This window comes from Erinaceus europaeus, chromosome 16, assembly GCF_950295315.1.
Source record: "Erinaceus europaeus chromosome 16, mEriEur2.1, whole genome shotgun sequence".
In the NCBI taxonomy this organism is placed as follows: Eukaryota; Metazoa; Chordata; class Mammalia; order Eulipotyphla; family Erinaceidae; genus Erinaceus; species Erinaceus europaeus.
The window spans coordinates 72,534,985-72,553,148 of NC_080177.1; the positions used below are offsets into that span (position 1 = coordinate 72,534,985).

The 18,164-nt window shown below is 40.3% G+C and overlaps 2 protein-coding genes across 3 annotated transcripts; both read left to right on the forward strand.

Annotated features, from left to right (window-relative positions):
* Nucleotides 1-512: 512 nt before the first annotated feature.
* Nucleotides 513-7,945, forward strand: LOC132533369 (olfactory receptor 4K13-like). 2 transcript variants are annotated; one of them, XM_060174175.1, is made up of 2 exons: nt 513-523; nt 6,492-7,945. In XM_060174175.1, the coding sequence occupies exons 1-2, from the start codon at nt 513-515 to the stop codon at nt 7,420-7,422; spliced, it is 942 nt and encodes a 313-aa protein (XP_060030158.1). In that variant the 3' UTR covers nt 7,423-7,945. The 2 variants fall into 2 exon arrangements, with proteins under 2 accessions (XP_060030158.1, XP_060030160.1); XM_060174177.1 differs by lacking the exon at nt 513-523 and having other exon boundaries at nt 6,484-7,945.
* Nucleotides 7,946-16,645: 8,700 nt separating this feature from the next.
* On the forward strand, nt 16,646-17,578 carry LOC132533370 (olfactory receptor 4K14-like). Its single transcript, XM_060174178.1, is given in 1 exon segment — nt 16,646-17,578. A coding segment is annotated over 1 exon segment (933 nt).
* Nucleotides 17,579-18,164: the final 586 nt, after the last annotated feature.

Sequence of the window (18,164 nt, forward strand, 5' to 3'; positions counted from 1 at the left end):
TGATAAGAAAGAACGAGACCTTGCCTTTTGGTACAACATAGTTGGAGCCCGAGATGGTCATGTTATGCAGAATAAGAGAGAAGGAGAAAGACAAATAATGGACAATTTCACTCATAAGTGAGATGTAAATAAACAAAGCAAACAAGCTGAAAAAGCGAAATAAAAGCAAACCCTTGGGGTGGGTAGGTGGGGAGAATACAGGTCCATGAAGGACGATAGATGACATAGTGAGGGTTGTGTTGTTATTTGGGAAACTGGGGAATGTTTTGCATGTACAAACTATTGTACTTACTGTTGAATGTAAAACATTAATTCCCCAATTAAAAAAAAAATCAGAAAAGACAAAAAAAAAAAAAAGAGAAAACACACACACACACAAAAGCAAATCCTAATATTCTTCTGCAGAAGTGAGATGACTAAAGGAGTAAAGAGAAGGTAGAGAGTGTCAAAAGGGAAATGAGAAAGGAATATTGTCATCCTATGTGTTGTGATAAGACACAATCTAAAGAGAGATGGAATTACTGTCTTGAAACATACAGTCCTGTAAAACAAAGTTACTTCAATTAAAAAACTCTGCTAGGTCTAATGTCACTATTTAGTAAATCTTTTTTGTTCTTTATTGGAGGGGGATTAATGGTTTATAGTCAACAGCAAAATACAGTAGTTGGTACATGAGTAACATTTCTCAGTTTTCGTTTCTTTTTCAAATATTTTATTTACTTATTTATTATCGGATAGAGACAGAGAGAAGTCAAGAGGGGAGGAGGAGATAGAGAGGGAAAGAAGCAGAGACACCTGCAAGCCTGCTGCAGTACTTGTGAAGCTTTCCACTTGTAGATGGGGACCAGGGGTTTGAACCTGGGTCCTTGTGCACTGTAATGTGAGCACTTAACCAGGTGCACCACAGTCTGGTCCATTTCAGTTTTCTACATACCGCTCTAACCCTCTACTTAGGTCCTCCTTTGCTATCATGTTGCGGGACCTGAACAATTCCTCCTACCCCAGAGTCCTTTACTTTGGTGCAATACACCATATGTAGTAAATATTAATTATATCTTCACAATCCACATTTTCTAGTACTGTTCAGATCAACTTTCCTGTTGGAGCACTCCAGACAGTGGCTTAACATGCTTCTCCTAATTGATGTCCACAAGCAACACAATAGTGTTTGCAATTATGGAGTCCATAAAAGAATTTTCTCTGTTGTTCAAGGAAAACAACATAGCATCTTTAATAATTCCCATTGGTGCTTGCTCATCAGCTGGGTATTGTTAGTTCTCAAAATGCATCATCTCTTCATTACCGCCCATACTATATTTGTGATTCTTTTTTTCTGAGAAAATATTCATATATGCCATCATTTAGGAATCATACTATTATTTCTGGAGACAGAAATACTCCAGGTTTCATTATGTTCTGGATCAAGTAATGTTTTGAAATGCTCAGTAGAACTGGTAAGTCAATATACAACAAAACAATATAGCAACATTTCTGGACACAGTCTTTTAATACCTAGCCATAGGCATATTCAGGTGTGAAGTTTAGAAGTTAATGTCATGAAGTTATAGAATTCTAGAAGGCATGTTTTTGGATTGTTATACAAACATATTTTCAATGTAAGTGGAAAATAATTAAGGTGGGTATACTTTAGTATAGTCTAGGTAATAATTTTATTTTCTCTCAGTTAAATAGTTCTCATGTTAAACTTCATCATGCCACTGTTATTACCGGTGAAAACTATAGTTTTTTTTTTCACAATACAGGAAGGGAAAACACTAAACAAAACTTGGGCTGAAGTTGGTATATTGCACCAAAGTAAGACTCTGGGGTGGGGGTGGGGGGTAAAATCCTGGAACAGGATGGCAGAGGACCTAGTGGGGCTTGTATTATTATGTGGAAATGTTATGTATGTACAAACTATTGTATTTTACTGTCCACTGTAAACTATTAATCCCCCAATAAAGAAAGAAAAAAAAAACATAGTTTTTTTCATGTGGGCTCAGAGGTAGTACAGTAGATAAAGCACTGGACTCAAGCATGAGATCACCTAGTTCCATCCCTGGCAGCATGATGTCACCAACCAGAGTGATGTCTGGTTCTCTCCTCCTATTTCTCTCATCAATAAATAAATGGATAAGTAAAAGATTTAGAATTTATAATATTTACAGTTCATAACAAGAATAATTACTCAAGAGTAACTGGTTGAATAGAATCTTTTCTTTTGTTTTCAAAGATGCTTACTATTCCTTTACCCTGTCAAATCTAGCAGACCGGGCAGAGGGTAGATAGCATAATGGTTATGCAAACAGACTCTCCTGCCTGAGGCTTTGAAGTCCCAGGTTCAATCCCCTTCTTCTTCTAGCGTTTGCCTTTCTTCCGTAGCCAGTCAACAGCGTCAGGTTGAGCCTGATGTCAAGTTTCGAGACCTCCTTTGAATCTGGAGAGGTGGCAGTCGTTGACTATGTGGGTCATAGTCTGTCTGGAGCCGCAGGGGCAGTTCGGGTCGTCTCTGGCTCCCCAGCGATGGAACATAGCGGCGCACCGGCCATGGCCTGTTCGATAGCGATTGAGGAGGGCCCAATCATAACGTGCTAGGTCAAAGCCGGGTTGACGCTCGCAGGGGTCTGTGATGAGGTGTTTGTTCTTTACCTCAGCTGACTGCCAGCTCTGTTTCCAAGAGACTGGAACAGAGAAGTTCAGTGTAGGCGTAGGGGACCAGACTGGGCGACGTGACATCAAGCGTTGGACAGGGTGGGCGAAGACATCCGCGTACATTGGCAGGTCCGGTCGAGCGTTCAATCCCCTGCACCACCATAAGCCAGAGCTGAACAGTGCTCTGGTAAAATAAATATAAATAAATAGATAAATAAGTATCTGACAGACCTAACGCATCCGTTTTTCTGGCCCACTCAAAAAAGTCAGCCAGGGAATGCTGGTGGTGGGAAGTATATGGAAATATACCCCTTTTATCCTACAATCTTGTCAATCATTATTAAATAAATAAAAAATAAAAATAAAAAAAGAAAAAAATGTCAGTTAAATTGCTTTAGTATGGTGTAGACAAGACTATGCTTTTGGTAAATCTGACTTAAACTGTAATTATTGTTTCCAATTTTTCTGTATTAAGATTATAAATAACTGGGAGTCAGGCAGTAACGTAGTGGGTTAAGAGCAGGTGGAGCAAAGCTCAAGGACCCGTAAAAGGATTCCAGTTTGATTCCCCCGGCCCTCCACTTCACAATCGATGAAGCAGGTCTGCAGGTGTCTTTCTCTCCCCTTCTCTGTCTTCCCCTCCTCTCTCCATTTCTCTCTGTCCTATCCAACAACAACGACATCAATAACAACAACAGTAATAACTACAACAATAAAAAACAATAAGGGCAACAAAAAGGGAATAATAAATAAACATTAAAAATATTATAGATAATTAAAATAACAATAATTAAAATATAATTTTACTAGAGTTCATATATATATATATGTCAACTAGCAGCTGGGCATTTATTCTTTGTAGACCACAGCCAGATGATCAGTCAAAGTATGTCTTTTCCTCAGCATATATGTATTTTTTTGTCTCCAGGGTTATCGCTGGGGTTCGGTACCTGCACTACGAATCCACTGCTCCTTGAGACTGTTTTTTCCCTTTTGTTGCCCTTGTTGTTTATCTTTGTTGTTATTATTATTGTTGTTGTTGTTGCTGTCATTGTTGTTGGATAGGACAGAGAGAAATCGAGAGAAGACAGGAAGACAGGGCGAGAGAAAGACACCTGCAGACCTGCTTCACCACTTGTAAAGCGACCCCCCTGCAGGTGGGGAGCCGGGGGTTCAAACCTGGATCCTTAAGGCTAGTTGGTGCGCCTTAACCCGCTGTGCGACTGCCCGGCCCCCTCCGCATCATATTTTGATAGATATAATCTTCTATAAGTAAATTCCAGCTTCTAAAACTCAGTTCATTTATTTTAGTATACACGAGCCTATGCATTTGTATTAAAAATTTCAATTCAAAATTCATGTCTTTATCCCCTAAAAGAAACAAAACAGGCAAAGACAAAAGTATGAAATGGAGCCCAGTGAGTGTGCGGTACTTGCAAAGGTGCAGTCCTGAGTGCAGTCTTCAGCACAAAATGCACCAGAGTGGTACTCTAGTTCTTTCTCTTTCTCTCTCATAAATAAAAAAAAAAAATCTTTAAAAATATGAAAAGATAAGGTCCAAGAAGGATGACAGAGGACCTAGCGGGGGTTGTATTTTTATATGGAAAACTGAGAAATGTTATGCATGTACAAACTATTGTATTTACTGTCGAATGTAAAACAGTAATTCCCCAGTAAAGAAACTAAAAAAAATAAAAAATAAAAAAACAGGGAAAAATATGGAAAGATATATAGAGAGCTATGAGGCTGCTTTTTATTTAAAAATAATTTTAAATTTTGCATGAGAAAAAGCTGCCCCCTTCCCCCTCCCACCCCAGCACTGCTTAGCATTCTGGTTTGTGGCAGTGGTAGTAGGGTGATGGATATTGAGACCTCAACTGATACCTCAGAGCCTCAGGAACGAGATTCTTTTTTTTTTTTCTTCCCTCCAGGGTTATTGCTGGGCTCGGTGCCTGCACCATGAATCCACCGCTCCTGGAGGCCATTTCCCCCCCTTTTTTGTTGCCCTTGTTGTTGTAGCCTCATTGTGGTTATTATTATTGCCATTGTTGATGTTGTTAGTTGTTGGATAGAACACAGAGAAATGGAGAGAGGAGGGGAAGACAGAGAGGGGGAGAGAAAGACAGACACCTGCAGACCTGCTTCACCGCCTGTGAAGTGACTCCCCTGCAGGTGGGGAGCCGGGGCTCCAATCGGGGTCCTTATGCCCGTCCATGCGCTTTGCGCCACATGCGCTTAACCCACTGTGCCACCGCCTGACCCCAGAAACGAGATTCTTCTTCTTCTTCTTCTTTTTTAAAAAAATATTTTATTTATTTTATTTTTCAGAAAGATGCAGAGGGAGAGAGAGAGAGAAACACCAGAGCACTGCTCAGCTCTGGCTTATGGTGGTGCGGGGGATTGAACCTGGGACTTTGGAGCCTCAGGTATGAGAATCTGTTCGCATAACCATTATGCTGTCTTCCCCGCCCCAGGAACGAGATTCTTTATACACAACCATTATGCTAGCTCCCCATCCAATGTGTGCTTTTTAAAAAATATTTGTTTATTCCCTTTTGTTGCCCTAGTTGTTTTTTATTGTTGTAATTATTATTGTTGTAGTTATTCTTGTTGTCGTTGTTGGATAGGACAAAGAGAAATGGAGAGAGGAGGGGGAAGACAGAGAGGGGGAGATAAAGAGAGACACCTGCAGACCTGCTTCACCACAGGCATCTGCAACTTAGTGACTGAGAAGTATTAAGATATAAAGCAGAACCCCGGCTCCCCACCTGCAGGGGAGTCGCTTCACAGGCGGTGAAGCAGGTCTGCAGGTGTCTATCTTTCTCTCCTCCTCTCTGTCTTCCCCTCCTCTCTCCATTTCTCTCTGTCCTATCCAACAACGACAACAACAATAATAACTACAACAATAAAACAACAAGGGCAACAAAAGGGAATAAATAAATAAAATAAAATATTAAAAAAAAAAAGATATAAAGCAGAACTAATTGTTTAGTAATCAGGAACCTAAAGTTAAGAGCATAGCAGATGAGATTTGGGGAGCAAAGAACATTTTTAAAAAAGAATTTATTTATTTATTCATGAGAAAGATAGGAGGAGAGAAAGAACCAGACATCACTCTTGGTACATGTGCTGCTGGGGATTGAACTCAGGAACCCATGGTTGAGAATCCAATGCTTTATCCACTGCGCCACCTCCCGGACCATAGTAAAGAACATTTTAATAGCTACCAGAATGAACTATGAGAGGCTGGTACAAAAAGAGAAGAAGTACATGTCTATCTTAAGAACTCAAAAAATATTTAAAAGTGAATTTAATATTTTAAATTCATAGATTTTCACTAGGATCAACTTTAAATACTTTTTGGGTATCTTGGATCTATGGTTTATAGTTGTCATTGCCAACTTGAAAAACAGTATTATTCTGTGAATCTACTGCTCGCTGTGATCATTATCTTACTAGGAAAACTTTATGGCACACAACACATCAGACTTCATTTAATATTTTGATTATCATTAAAATTATTGAGGAAAGTCACTTGCCTTCTCTTGTCCAATGAGTAAATTCTGTTAGGTGCTATATTGAGGTCTTCTGATCATAAATACAACTGTGGTTTCATGTACTGTATTATTTTTGTCTTTCAGAAACTATATTCTGAATTCTGCTGACTATCTGCTATACCTCTTTGGATCATTTAAGAGCTCACCAAACAACAAAAATGGACAAAAGTAGAAGGCATTGGTAATAAAAGGGGGCCACAAACACAAACCATTTCTTTTGTAAATGTGAATACCTTGCCCCTTATTCTCATGTTTTTGACGATGGTGGGATGACATGGAAAGGGTAAACTACTCAGTGGTATCTGAGTTCATTTTGTTGGGGCTCTCCAAATCTCAGAATCTTCAGATCTTATTCTTTTTGGGGTTCTTTGCTGTTTATGTGGGGATTGTGTTAGGGAACCTTCTCATCTTGGTCACGGTGACCTTTGACTCTCGCCTTCACACACCGATGTATTTTCTTCTTATAAATCTCTCCTGTATTGATATGATCTTGGCTTCCTTTGCTACCCCTAAGATGATTGTGGATTTCCTCCGCGAACAGAAGACCATCTCTTGGTGGGGATGCTATTCTCAGATGTTCTTCATGCACCTTCTGGGTGGCAGTGAGATGATGCTGTTGGTATCCATGGCAATAGATAGGTATGTTGCCATCTGTAAACCCCTCCACTATATGACCATCATGAGCCCACGAGTGCTCGTTGGACTAGTGTTGACCTCTTACGCAGTTGGATTTGTGCACTCATCCAGTCAAATGGCTTTCATGTTGAACTTGCCCTTCTGTGGCCCCAATGTCGTCGACAGCTTTTTCTGTGACCTTCCCCTTGTGATCAAACTTGCCTGCAAGGATACCTACATGTTGCAACTCCTGGTTGTTGCTGACAGTGGCCTCCTGTCCCTCATCTGCTTCCTCCTCTTGCTGGTTTCTTACACAATCATCATATACTCAGTTAGACACCGGGCTGCTAGTGGGTCCTCCAAGGCCTTCTCCACCCTCTCAGCACACATCACAGTTGTGACTTTATTCTTTGACCCTTGTGTCTTTATCTATGTCTGGCCCTTCAACAGGTACTCTGTAGATAAAATCCTTTCTGTGTTTTACACAATTTTCACGCCTCTCTTAAATCCCATTATTTATACCTTAAGGAACGAAGAGGTCAAAGCCGCCATTAAGAAGATAAGGACTCGGCATATAAATTCGACACACTCTTTGTAGCTGGCATCAGTGTGGATGTCATTAAGGAGTGGGGCGGTGGGGTGATGTGGTGCATCTGGAAGACTGCACCTGTTACATGTACAAAGACCTGGATTCAAGCCACTGGTCCCCCCCTGCCAGGGGAAGCTTCAGGAATGGTGGAGCAGTGCTTCAACTTGCTCTCTTCCCACCTCCCTCTTCCCCACTCTATTTCTTTCTGTCTCAGGAAAAAAAAAAAAAGAAAAATAGCTGCCAGAAATACTGGACCCATGCAGGCAATTGAGCACCAATGATAACTCTGATGGTAAAAAAAAAAAAAAAGAAAAGAAAAGAAAAAAGAAAGGACTTTTAAAGTATTCCAAGTTTTGTACAAGAAAATGGCAGGTATAGTTGCTAAGAAAGCAATCCTTTTAATTTTTTTTTCTTGTCCCCTTTAAGGGGTTAAAAACACGGTACCTGCGGTCTGTAAGAAACGTGTTTATTCAATTTAATTTAAAGTCATTTTCTACTTATGACTAATAGTAGTTTACAAGGTTTAGTTCTACACCACATCCATCACCAAAGCTCTGTTTCCTCACCCTCCCAATGGGCATGGGTTTAGACTCCTACCTCTACCACTTCCTTTCATACAATTTGAGGAAAATAAATAAGCAAATAAATAAATTCTCTGTGTTGGCTTCTCTATCTTCAAAAGCTTTTTTTATGCGTTCTTTTTCATTTTAGCATATTAATCCTTAAAACCATATTACTGTTGTTGTGATTATAGTTTTTCTTTTTTTGTGGTAGTCTGTATTTAGAAAGTGAACTGGGGGGGGGTGCTGGGCAGTAGTACAGCGGGTTAAGTGCACATAGCACAAAGCACAAGGACCAGCGGAAGGATCCGGGTTTGATCCTCTGGCTCCCCACCTGCTGGGGGGGGTGTGTTGCTTCACAAGCAGTGAAGCAGATCTGCAGGTGTCTATATTTCTCTCCTTCTCTCTGTCTTCCCCTCCTCTCTCAGTTTCTCTCTGTCTTATCCAACAACAATAACAACTACAACAAGGTCAACAAAATGGGAAAGATGGCCTCGGGATTCATAGTGTAGGCTTCGAGCCCCAGTGATAACCCTGGAGGCAAAAAAAAGAAAGTGGACATAGGTGACACACGTAATTGTTTAGTCCACGTATCTCGTTGAATATATTCAGTAGTAGACACTAATTTTCACATACTCAATACACACTGGGTAGTACACATAAGTGCAGTGCAGTCCCTGAGATCCCTGTTTAATATATTCGGTTTTTAGTCACTTGCCATAATCACAACACATCCAACTATTTCCCACATAAAGTTTTGTGAGCCTACAGCTTGCCAGAAACTCTGTCTGGGACTTCAAACAACTGATAGCCTAAGAGGGAAGAACTAAATCTTCACGAGTGCTGTAGACTGAACAGCATTAAGTCACATGGTGCCCAGGAAGGTGTGGGGTGGAGAGGGGAAGGATCTAAATTAGATCAGTGGTGGCAAAATGTCAAGAAGAGGATCTACCTATAGCAATGGAATACTAGTGAGGTAGAAAAGAGAAATTAGTGACCTGTGCCAGCTAGCTAATGTGGGAGAGTGTCTGCTTTGTCATACATGTAACCCAGGTCTGGCCACTACTGCCTGTGGACAAGTTTTGGTGAAGTGGTGTCTTTCCCTCTGTAACTCTGTCTTTGTCTGAAAAGTTGGCCCTTAGGAGTAATGTCCTGGTGATGACAAAAAGAGAGAAAAAAAAAATTGAAAGTGTACTGACTTTGGGTATCACAGGATTGATAATACAGTTCATTAGTTTTTTTGTGTTGGATTTCAGTTCTGTTGTTATTTAGCTATACAAAGATAATTTCAAAGAGAAATACATGAATTCCTAATTAATTTTAAATTAAAGTTTAATTCTGCTGTAATATTACCTGTTGTATATTGTCTAGAATTTTCTATCTTCCTTGAGGCATTTTGCTTTATTAAGTTATGAAGGTTTGAGATGTTTGTCAATGAAACTCAACATTTGCATTCAATTTGTCCTGGTTTATATGCACCCCCTTATCATTCCCAGTCTTCTCATTACCATTCTGGTAACTATGAACTATAAAATTTAAAAGATTTTTCACATTTTATTTATTTAATATTTTATTTACATGTTATTATTTATTGGATATAGACCAAGAGAAATCAAGAGGGGCGGGGAACACAGAGAAGAAGGCAGAGAGAGAAACCTGCAACCCTGTTTCTCTGCTTTTGAAGATTTCCCCCTGCAGGTGGGGATCAGAAGCTTGAACCTGGTCCTGGCTGATTGTGACATGTATGCTCAGCTGTGTGCACTACCAACCTCGCCCTCTGTTTTTTTTTTTTTTTAATATTTATTTATTTTCCCTTTTGTTGCCCTTGTTTTTTTTTTATTGTTGTAGTTATTATTGTTGTTTTTGATGTCATCATTGTTGGATAGGACAGAGAGAAATGGAGAGAGGAGGGGAATACAGAGAGGGGGAGAGAAAGACAGACACCTACAGACCTGCTTCACCACCTGTGAAGCAACTCCCCTGCAGGTGGGGAGCCAGGGGCTCAAACTGGGATCCTTAATGCTGGTCCTTGCGCTTTGTGCCATGTGCGCTCAACCTGCTGCGCTACTGCCTGACTCCCTCGCCCTCTGTTTTATTTAACTACTACCCTTTCACTTTCTGAGTTCTTTGTTGACTTTGTATTTTGTGTATCTGCTTGAGTAGTTTAGTTAGAGAGCACAGAGAAATGAGCATATGAGAAATACCTCATATGATTATAAAGACAGGGCAAGTCCAGCCAGTATCTGCCATCTAAACTAGAGCAGACTGGAATGTCAGAACTTCTGTTGTTGCAAAATCTGAAGCCAGCAGCTGGCAAAATAGCTCAGCTGGATAGTTCACCATTTTTTAAACCTGATCATCATTGCATACTCGCTTTATGAAGAGTACTTATTGTACTAAAGTTAACCATTTTAAAAAAAATATTTATTTAATCCCACACTGCACCCACCACCCTAGTTCTGTCTCCCCTGCCATGGGCAAGTGCACTCTGAAAACCACCATAGTTTTAAGTCTCAGAGACAGTTATGAATATATATATATATTCAATTATTTGGTAAGTTCATGTGTTTCAATTTTCTATATATACATACTAACTGCATTTCAGAAATAAATGACACTGATGCATTCAGACTACGTTCACAACCTTTCCTTAGAAATTAGTATCTGTCTGCTTTAAATGAGAAGCAGAATTTTAGAATGGTTTTCCGAGATTCCTTGTATGTGAAACACAATTTATTATGCGATGGTAGAATCTGAGATATTTTATTACACTTGGAGGCTATCATGGCAGAGACATTCCCTGCTGGTTTGTTTATGCCCAGATAGTTAATATAGAATTAACTGTCACGTGAATAGTTGTAACTGTCATTCTCTTCCATTAGCATATTCTAGGATACTGATAAATAGAATACAAGTATTAGCAGATGACTAAATTAACTTCAAGTGATTTGGTAATTAAATGCAATGATAATTATAAACGTGGTGCAAAGTAATCCGGACACTAGATTTCATTATATATGAATGAACACACGCATCTGGTGGAGGAAATACTTGGGCACATAGAAAGCTGATCCTCCTGGTAAAAGTAAGCTTCCTCCCACGGGTTATGTGTGACTAAGTTTACTTATGCTGACAGATTTAGAGCATATTTAGAATACAACTAGTCAGCTTACTTATTTAAAGGGCAAGGCCATTTTGTACCCAATTAATTGGATAATAACACATGATCCTTTTTGAATTGAAATGCTTACAGCACTGATTACATACTCTGACTCACTTTTCTCCATTGTCACTTGGGGAATTGAACTTGATTCATCACCACACTTGTCCAATCTAAGATGTTTTATGCTCTCACTTGGACATGAATGACCTATATTAAAGGGATTCTTTGTTCGGCAAGAGAAGTCATTTTATATCTTATGACCAAGGAAGACTCAGATTTGAAGTTTTCTAGCTACTATTTTCTTCTGAACCTTTTTGTAGGAGAAGGAGGAAAAGATGATGAAAACTTCTCTGCTTTCAAAAGTTTCATAGTGATTCAAAATACAAACAGCAGGATGTATTTCAAGTGCCAGTGCTGAGCACCTTAACTTCATATTAGTAAGTAGCCTTTGGTATAGACATAGTAGACACATATATGAAGGTGTTAGTCAAACAGAGACTATTTTATTATACTGCACATTACACCACCAGATTAAATCACATTGCCTTATCAATTACAATGATTTTTTAAATGATTTTATTTATTTATGTAACAGCTGAGGGTATAAAAAAAAATCAGCCTGGGCGGGGGGTTGCTGTTGCGCACCCAGTTGAACGCACATGTTACAGTGCTCAAGGACCCGGGTTTGAGCCTCCCAGTCCTCACCTGCAGGGGGAAAGCTTTGGGAGCGGTGAAGCAGTGCTTTAGGTGTCTTTCTGTCTCTCTCCCTCTCTATCTCCCCCCTCCCTCTCAATTTCTGCTGTCTCTAACCAATAAATAAATATAGGTTTTTTAAAAAATCAGCCTCATGCTGGGATAGATAGCATAATGGTTACACAAAGAGAATTTTGTGCCCGAGGCTTACAGGTCCCAGGTACAATCCTTCGCACCATCATAAACCAGAACTAAGAAAAAAAAAATCAGCCTCACTTTTTTTTCTTTGAAAATTTTCTTTTCATTTAATGATCTTACTCACTTAAATTAAAAACCTATTGGGGGGGGGGGTCAGGTGGTACCGCAGCGGGTTAAATGCACATGGTGCAAAATGCAAGGACCGGCTTAAAGATCCTGGTTCAAGCCCCCTGCTCCCCACCTGCAGGGGAGTCGCTTCACAAGCGGTGAAGAAGGTCTACAGATGTCTGTCTTTCTCTCCCCCTCTTCATCTTCTCCTCCTCTCAATTTCTCCCTGCCCTATCCAACAACAATGACAACAATCATAACAGCAAGGGCAACAAAAAGGAAAAAATAGCCTCCAAGAGCAGTGGATTTGTGGTACAGGCACTGAGTCCCAGCGATAACCCTGGAGGCAAAAACAAAACAAAAACAAAACAAAGCAAAAACTTGTTTAGATTTATTTTATGTCATTTATTTATTATTTTAAACCTTATTTATTCCTTTTTTTGCCCTTGTTTTATTGTTGTAGTTATTATTATTGTTATTGTTGATGTCACTGTTGTTGGATAGGACAGAGAGAAATGGAGAGAGGAGGGGAAGACAGAGAGGGGGAGAGAAAGACAGACACCTGCAGACCTGCTTCACTGCCTATGAAGTTACTCCCCTGCAGATGGGGAGCCGGGGGCTCTAACCCAGATCCTTACGCCGGTCCTTGAGCTTTGCTCCATGTGCGCTTAACCCGCTAGCTATCGCCTGACTCCTGGTACTATATTCTACATGCCCCAAATTAACTTATTTAAAGAGCACAATTCAGTGATTTTCAGAGTTCTGCGACTGTCACCAATATTTAGTTTTAGAGCATCTTTGTATATTTTAGATTTGGACTATGCTACTTTAGTTCCTTGTAGAAGCTTGACAAAAACAGTATTTGTGGGCAGGGTGGTGGGTCACCTGCCAGAGTGCACAAGTTACCAATTGCAAAGATTCAGGTTCTAGTTCCCAGTCCCTACCAATAGGGGTGGGGAGAAACCTTCTGAGTGGTGGAACAGTGCTGCAGGTATCTCTCTGTCTCTCCGCTTTCTCCCTGTCTGTCATTAGAAAAAAATGGTTCTTGGTGGGGGAGATAGTGTAATGATTATGCAAAAGGCTTTCATAACTGAGGTTCTGAAGTCTGAGGTTCAATCTCCTGCAGCACCCTAATCCAGAGATGTGAAGTGCTATAGTCAAAAAAAGAGGGGCCAGGTAGTGGTGCACCTGGTTAAATGCACATGTTACAGTGTACAAGTACCAGGGTTCGAGTCCCGGTCCCCACCTGCAGGGGGAAAGCTTTGCAAATGGTGAAGCAGGGCTGCAGGTGTCTCTCTGCCTCTCTCTCCTTCAGTGTCCCCCTTCCCTCTCAATATCTGGCTACTATATCCAACAAATAAAGATAATTAAGAAAAACAGAAAAGAAGCAAACAAAAATGCTCATCAGGAATGGTGGAATGGTACAGGTACTGAGCCCCAGTGATAAATAAATAGAGAATACATATGTAATTATTTTATGTTACATTTTCAAATTTTTAAAATTAAAATATTTATTTATTATCCTTTTTATTGCCCTTGTTGTTTTTTATTGTTATTGTAGTTATTATTATTGTTGTTGATGTTGTCATTGTTGGATAGGACAGAGAGAAATGGAGGGAGGAAGGGAAGACAGAGATGGTGAGAGAAAGATAGACACCTGCAGACCTGCTTCACAGCCTGTGAAGCAACTCCCCTGCAGGTGGGGAGCCGGGGCCTCCAACCAGGATCCTTGCACCGGTCCTTGGGCTTTGCGCCACGTGCGCTTAACATGCTGCGCTACCGCCCGACTTCCTACATTTTCAAATTTTAAAAAGAGAAACATAATCAAAAGTATATGAAAACTAGTTCTACATCTTTTGCAGTACTGGTCATGAGGAATTCTGGTCAATGCTTTTATAAAGAGGTTTATACAATATCTTCTTAATATTTTATTTTTAATTTTATTTACTAGGTAGATTATCTCTGAAATAAAATGAATGAAAAAGTTCATCCAGGAATGGTGAAATCAGTCATATGTGAGATGATGGTACAAACAAAAAGGTGTGAATTTTATGGAATGCAAATGCTGTTTATTTATTTATTATTTATTTATTCACTCATTGCCACCATTATTATCCTTAGGTTCAGTGCCTGCATTATGACTCCACCAGGTCTCTCCTCTTCCTTCCTTCCTCCCTTCCTTCCTTCCTGACAGGGCCAGAAAGCAATGGGGGAGGGTTAGGGAGGAAGGAGTGAGGGAAAGAGAGAGAGAGAGAGAGAGACCTGGGGTCCTAATTGGGGAGTCCTGAGATTCCCAAACAGACACCATGGGCCTAGACTCTCTCTCCATTGTTACTGGTCGTCTCTATCAGGAATAACACAATAGACCCCTTTGTGGGCCCCCATAGGACCTTGCCCTCAACTTGGATCAACAACGGTAGAGAATGTTCCATCCTCCGAAAGGAGGCTGAACAATATACTCTATGCTACACCTGAGGAAGATGGGTTCTGATATTGGGGCAGCTTGGAATGTTCCTACTTATGACCACAGAATGTGAGCTCGATCTACAGGGATGCAGAGGTCACATAGGCTCCTAAGCTAAATATGGGCCCCAGATCACATCAAATCGATGGGGTTTATAGTCAGTAATATTTATACACCTTTTCCATATTTGGGAGCTACTACTCTTCCCTTATCCAGTTTTCAGGTCCTACTGCCAGCCATGACATCACCTCCCCAGACAATAATTAGGATCCACCTGCACATCAGATTTCAGGCTCAGGCAAAAGAATAAAAACAAAACCAAAACCAAACAAAAAACCCCCCACTAGTATAGCCACAGGCCCTTTGGAATAGAACTAAAATATGCCTACTAGCTATCTACAAAATGGGGACCCCCCAACTCTTCATCTGCACTATTCCAGCCTTTAGGTCCATGATTGGTCAACAATTTGTTTGGCTTTGTATGTTAACTCTATTTTCAACCACCAGGTTCCAGATGCTAGCATGATGCCGACCAGACTTCACTGGACAGAAAACCACACCAATGTGTCCTGGAGCTCCACTTCCCCAGAGCCCTGCCCCACTAGGGAAAGAGAGACAGGCTGGGAGTATGGATCCACCTGCCAACGCCCATGTTCAGCAGGGAAGCAATTACAGAAGCCAGACCTTCCACCTTCATCCCACAATGATCCTGGGTCCATACTCCCAGAAGGTTAAAGAATAGGAAAGCTATCAGGGGAGGGGATGGGATACAGAGTTCTGGTGGTGGGAACTGTGTGGAGTTGTACCCCTCTTATCCTATGGTTTAGTCAATGTTTCCTTTTTTATAAATAAAAAATTAAAAAATAATTTAAAAAAACCCCAAACTATCCTAAAAGTGAAAAAAAAAGAAAAAAGAGAGACATCTGCAGTTCCACTGATAAAGCTTTTCCTCTGTAGGTAGGGGGGCTGGGGCTTGAACCTAGGTCCTCATGCACTCTATCGGAGGAGACAGGTCGAGGTAGAACTGTAGGACTTGCATGCATGAGATTCTGGTCTGATCCCTGACACTGCCTTAACTGGAGTGGTCTTCTGGTCTGTTCCTCCACTCCCTCCTTCCCTCCTGGTCTCTCTCTACCCCCGTCTCTCATCACCCCGTTCTCTCGTCACACACATAGAATAAAGAACATAAGTACTTTGTTTTAAAAAAGAAATCCCTAGTAGGCTATCTGTGTGAGAAATTGCAACTCATTATTCCTTAGGAAGCAGTATTTTGAGTTGAACATTAGCCTTTGCTAAATTTTGTTTTGTCTTTGGATAAATGAAAATGAGAGAAGGGAGACAAGTGTGATAAAGTTTGTGTAATTGTTTTCTAGGTCTGTTTCTTAAAAACAAATACCTATTTTTGTTTCAGTGGTACTGACATAGTTGGAGAGAACATAATGCTATTTAGAATATACCCAACTAATGTTCAGAATATCTTCATATTTTTCATCCTTCTAAAGACTTTTGGTTTAAATTCTGTACTTGACTGATGTTACGTTGTTCCATGTACAAAAAGTAGAGAAGGAAGAGGAAAAAAAAAAATGTTCCTGCAACTCTCACCTCCACCAGAGCCTCCCAAATGTTGAACTGCCTCTAAGGAAACATTAAAGTTTGGGAGGGGCTAGATAGCATAATGGTTATGCAAAGAGACTCTCATGCCTGAGGCTCTGAATTCCCAGGTTCAATCCCTCACACCATAAACCGAGCTGAACAGTGCTCTAGTAAAAAAAAAAAAAAGAAAAAAAGAAACATTAAAGCTTGAGAAAGGTAAATATACATATAAGTATAGACTTGGTTTTAGTGTCCTACATATTGTATTTAAAATAAGTTCTTACACATTATAAACAATACTGAGGTAAGATTGAATCGATCATTTTCTTATGCCTGGGAGTTGACAAGAATTTTCACTTCTTTTTTGTTTTTTGCCTCCAGGGTTATCAAGAACTTTCACTTCTATCTCTTTCCTTTATATAAATTCAAGATAAAATCTGAAACCTGATAATAATGAATCTGCAGAACTATACCTTCGTGTCAGAATTCGTGTTGCAAGGACTCTGCACTTCACGGCATCTTCAAAAGTTTTTCTTTATATTCTTCTCTGGGCTCTATGTGGTCATTGTCATGGGTAACACCATCATTGTAGCCACTGTAGTTTCTAACTCCCGCCTCCACTCTTCTCCTATGTACTTTCTCCTGGGGAATCTGTCTTTTTTGGACATATGGTTGGCCTCTTTTGCCACTCCGAAGATGATAAGGGATTTTCTTAGTGATCGGAAACTCATCTCTTTTGGGGGATGTATGGCTCAGATCTTTTTCTTACATTTTGTTGGTGGGGCTGAGATGGTGCTTCTGGTATCCATGGCCTATGACAGATATGTAGCTATATGCAAACCCTTGCATTATATGACCGTGATGAGCTGGAAGAAGTGCATTGAGCTGGTGATGCTATCGTGGACCATTTGATTTGTGCATTCCATCAGTCAGGTAGCCTTTACTGTGAATTTACCTTACTGTGGACCCAATGAAATCAGTAGCTTCTTCTGTGACCTTCCCCTTGTGATCAAGCTTGCCTGCATGGACACCTACATCTTAGGGATACTTATGATCTCAGACAGTGGGTTGCTTTCCCTGAGCTGTTTTCTGCTTCTCCTGATCTCCTACACAGTTATTCTCATCAATGTACAACAGCGTGCTACTGGTGGTGCATCCAAGGCACTCTCTACTTGCTCTGCACATATTACGGTGGTCACGCTCTTCTTCGGGCCCTGCATTTTCATTTATGTGTGGCCTTTCAGTCAATTCTTTGTGGACAAGCTCCTTTCCGTGTTTTATACCATTTTCACTCCACTATTGAACCCACTTATCTATACCTTGAGGAATAAGGAGATGAAAACAGCTATGAGGAAGTTGTGGAAAAGGCATGTGACTTTCCAATAAATTCCAAGAAGTTACAAATTTTTGCTCATAGTTTTTTCTTTTTCTTTTAATTTGCTTTTCCCCCTTTTGTTACCCTTGCTGTTTTATTGTTGTTGTAGTTATTATTGTTGTTGTAGTTATTGTTGTTGTAGTTATTATTGTTGTTGTTATTGATGTCATTGTTATTGGATAAGACAGAGAGAAATGGAGAGAGGAGGGGAAGATAGAGAGGAGGAGAGAAAGATAGAAGCGACTCCCCTGCAGGTGGGGATCCAGGGGCTCAAACCTGGATCCTTATGTTGGTCCTAGTGCTTTGCACCATGTGTGCTTAAAACCGCTGTGCTACCACCTGACACCCCCCCCCTTTTTTTTTTTAACCACAGCACTGCTCAGTTTTGGTTTATGGTGGTATGGGGGATTGAATCTGGGAGTTTGGAACCTCAGATGTGAAAGTCCCTTTGCATAACATTATGCTATTTAACCCTCTATATGCCATTTCTTTAAATGATTCTGTTTAGTGATTTCATTCTGGTATTGTCATGCTGTGTATTGTGTTAGTTTGTACTGCAGATAAATAGTTGATGTTAGCAAAAGTTATGTGTGTCCT